This window comes from Rhopilema esculentum, chromosome 4 (assembly GCF_057945365.1).
Source record: "Rhopilema esculentum isolate cy_ngs chromosome 4, ASM5794536v1, whole genome shotgun sequence".
Lineage (NCBI taxonomy): Eukaryota > Metazoa > Cnidaria > Scyphozoa > Rhizostomeae > Rhizostomatidae > Rhopilema > Rhopilema esculentum.
Genome location: NC_142818.1, coordinates 4,788,078 through 4,791,171, shown reverse-complemented (window position 1 = coordinate 4,791,171; position 3,094 = coordinate 4,788,078). Strand labels below are relative to the sequence as shown.

Below are 3,094 nucleotides of genomic sequence, written 5' to 3'. Positions count from 1 at the left end.
TTACGACTTAAAAAAACATCTTCAAACGACAATTTTTGGAAAAACAAGGATCTATCGGGTAAAACGTCACAATGAGCCGAATAACGACATCACTGCATGCGGAGGAGAGAGGTAGAAATATTTGACAAAAGAATTCTCTAAAAAGAAAATAAATGTGACTGAGCAATTTACAGCTCAACAGTTAACATGGATGTTTTGTGTGTTTCCCGGTATTGTTTACTAAACCATCCAGATTTCAACTGGTTAATACACTGTATCCAACATTAATCTAGTCTTGTTGCTACATTGCAAATTGCTCTGTGTGTTTTCCATCGTTCTAAAAATGGCTCGTTGCTCGTTCGATGTCCATCAAGTCATCAAGTATCTGAAAAGAAAAAGATAAGATTGAAACAGCTGGTTCGCTTTTTATGCAACAAAAGTACTTCAAGCTAGGGTTTATGAAAAGAAGTTAAAAAAATTTTGTATCAAATAACCTAAAGTTCAGTCTCATTCAAAGCAACCTGATACAAGATAAACTATTGTTATAGAAGCATCATACTATTTTCCTATTTATTCCAATTTTTCACATTTTCACCCACTTCAAAGTGGGTTGCCAAAAGAAAGGAACAACAACTCATAGCACGTTTCGGACACAGTGCATATAGAAATCATGCCTACTGCATAATGAAAGTTCAAATATTATTGTATACTTCTAAAAAATACGCGTGTAGAAATTGTTGTTTTTCTTACGAAAATTGACCATATTAAGCTATCAATATCTGTAAGAATTTCTCATTATAAGTTGAGGTAATTTAGAAGCCCATCGGCATGTACAACATTCAAGACTGTTCCAAAAATTATTTAAAAAAGATGCTTTATCTCAACAAACATACCAAAGAAATATTTTTTGTGTTTATCGCTTTGTACTGACAAAATAATTCGTTTTAGACGACTTCTCTATGCTTTGAGCAATGTTTAGAATAAAATTGCTGTAAAATATACTGCATAATTTTTTGACTTGGCCCTAACCAGCAAGTAAGGACAAAATATAAACCATTTAATTATGAATAAATTGCTTCCCTTCGTTCATCTATATATTTACAACCCTCTAAAAACATACCTGTTTTATGGTGTATAATTAGAAGTGAAATAGAACGAAATTTTAACTTAAAAATTACACTCTAAGAACCTTCAGAAAACCTTTAACGGAAATAGACAGAAAATACGAATTTGTTAAAAAGCAAACGAAACTTGCAACAAGCGAACATTTCTAAACAATGAAGTTGATCATAGTAGACAGCAAACATTTCCTTAACTGACTGTAAGAAGCTATAAACATCCCATGCAAATATCCGGATACTCAAATACCTGTGAGGATGTCGTTCCAATTTTTCTGGCAAGCTCCAGCCTCTCAGTAAAATTTAGGGCCAGGTATTTTCTGATCAGTTTTCCATCAAGAATATTCCGATGGGCATTTGTAAGAGGGCGCTTGGCAAGACGCGTTGCTCTATATAATAACGAGATTGCAAATAATACAAGCCATGCCATGGCACATAAAAACTCAATAAAAATACATAAATCATTTACAATAAAAACCACTGAAGAATTGGCACTTAACAAGAAACAAAAATATAAACAGTTTGTGAAAAGAATTTATCAAAACATTTGGTGGTGATTTTTTGAAGCAAAAATACGTTCTTTCGTAAAAGTTTATCGAAATAATAAAACAATTGAAAGAAGCCAACACCTATACGAAAACGGTATTTCTGGAATCATATGGCTACATTTCTATGCCAACAAAAGAAAATTCTGTGCTTCAGATTGCCCATTTTTAAAGAACCATTATTTCTTGACAAACCTACTGTATCCCCAGGATAACCCCACTGTATCCACACTGTATGCCCACTACACCTTCAACAATCCAAAAAACAAAGCATTCTATACACTAACCTAAACGCTCTTGGATTCAGGCCTGCAACGTGTTGTAAACATTCTATCAGTTTGTTTTGCAGCATCAGCAATCTGCGATATGTTTTCTCCATCATAGGCAAAACGAGGCTGATTCCTCCATCTAGTGTCGCTGAAGATAGAAAAAAATCGCATTGCTTAGGTGTAAAGGCATGTGGTAGGTGTAAAGATGGATGGAATAATCATTAGCAACCCCATCAAAAGCAGTTAAAAATCCTACAGTTACATCAAATACTATTTACTACGCCCATATGCATCTAATATATGACTTATAAGAAAAAGTTTCTCGTTTTTCTTACCTGTCTTCCTAGCCATGCACAAGTAGCCTAACAGTTAGACAATATTAAATCTACTCTACCCAAAATTCTAGATTGCAGCTCCGAATATCATCTCCTTCTAAGTTTCAACCTCCTTAAAAGCCTTTCAATTAAAAAAGAAATGCAATGCATTCGAAGAAGCATTTCTATAAGTAGCAAAAAAGTCTGAGCTTTCGCCACAGAAGGATGTTGAAGGATGAAGAATAAGAAACTGTGAATGGTATGAAGTTTGAACGAAATAAACTCTGATAAAGAGAGATAAATTCGGTAAAACAGACTGAAACTTTTGTAAGGTATTAACAGATATATCTCACTGAAACATTGATGAAACGGAAGATAATCAAGAAATCGGAAGAAAATTTCGGAAGTTTTCCGACAAAAAAATGTAAAAAGAAACCGGTGCCAGCTCTAGCAAGTCAAAGTTCAGCTGACCTCTCATTAAAGAGTGCAAATTGACATATTGTTATTTTCAATGGTATCATCAATTAACAGCATGGGGCATGACAAAACCAAATGATAAAATGGAGGCATAAGGAGAAAACAGCAAAGGCGGACAATGGCTTTTCATAATTTTCATCGATACAGCATTAGATAATTTGTAATCAACAAAGGAGATGATATTTTGAAACTGTACCCAGCTTGTGTGGATTATTGCCTGCGTAAAATCTTTAACAATTTTGACATTAAAGATTTTCGGTTCGATCCACCGGTCAAAGGGACTAACCGGTGTAGTGGTTGAAGATTAAATCTAATAAATCGAAATGATTTGAACTAAAGAGATCCTTCTTGCCGTGTGTTAATCTTCATGGTTGTAGATTTAAGCAAATACT

General features: G+C 34.0%; 1 protein-coding gene across 1 annotated transcript in view; it reads right to left on the bottom strand.

Annotated features, from left to right (window-relative positions):
- Positions 1–133: 133 nt before the first annotated feature.
- The window catches only part of LOC135690523 (cleavage and polyadenylation specificity factor subunit 1), a 54,779-nt gene continuing 51,818 nt past the window's right edge, over positions 134–3,094 (bottom strand). The window contains exons 40-42 of the mRNA XM_089116028.1: positions 1,930–2,059; positions 1,348–1,486; positions 134–364 (exon numbers count right to left, since the gene is read on the bottom strand). Coding sequence (XP_088972154.1) covers positions 317–364; positions 1,348–1,486; positions 1,930–2,059 — 317 coding nt within the window. The 3' untranslated portion in view covers positions 134–316. The remainder of the gene's footprint in view (positions 365–1,347; positions 1,487–1,929; positions 2,060–3,094) is intronic.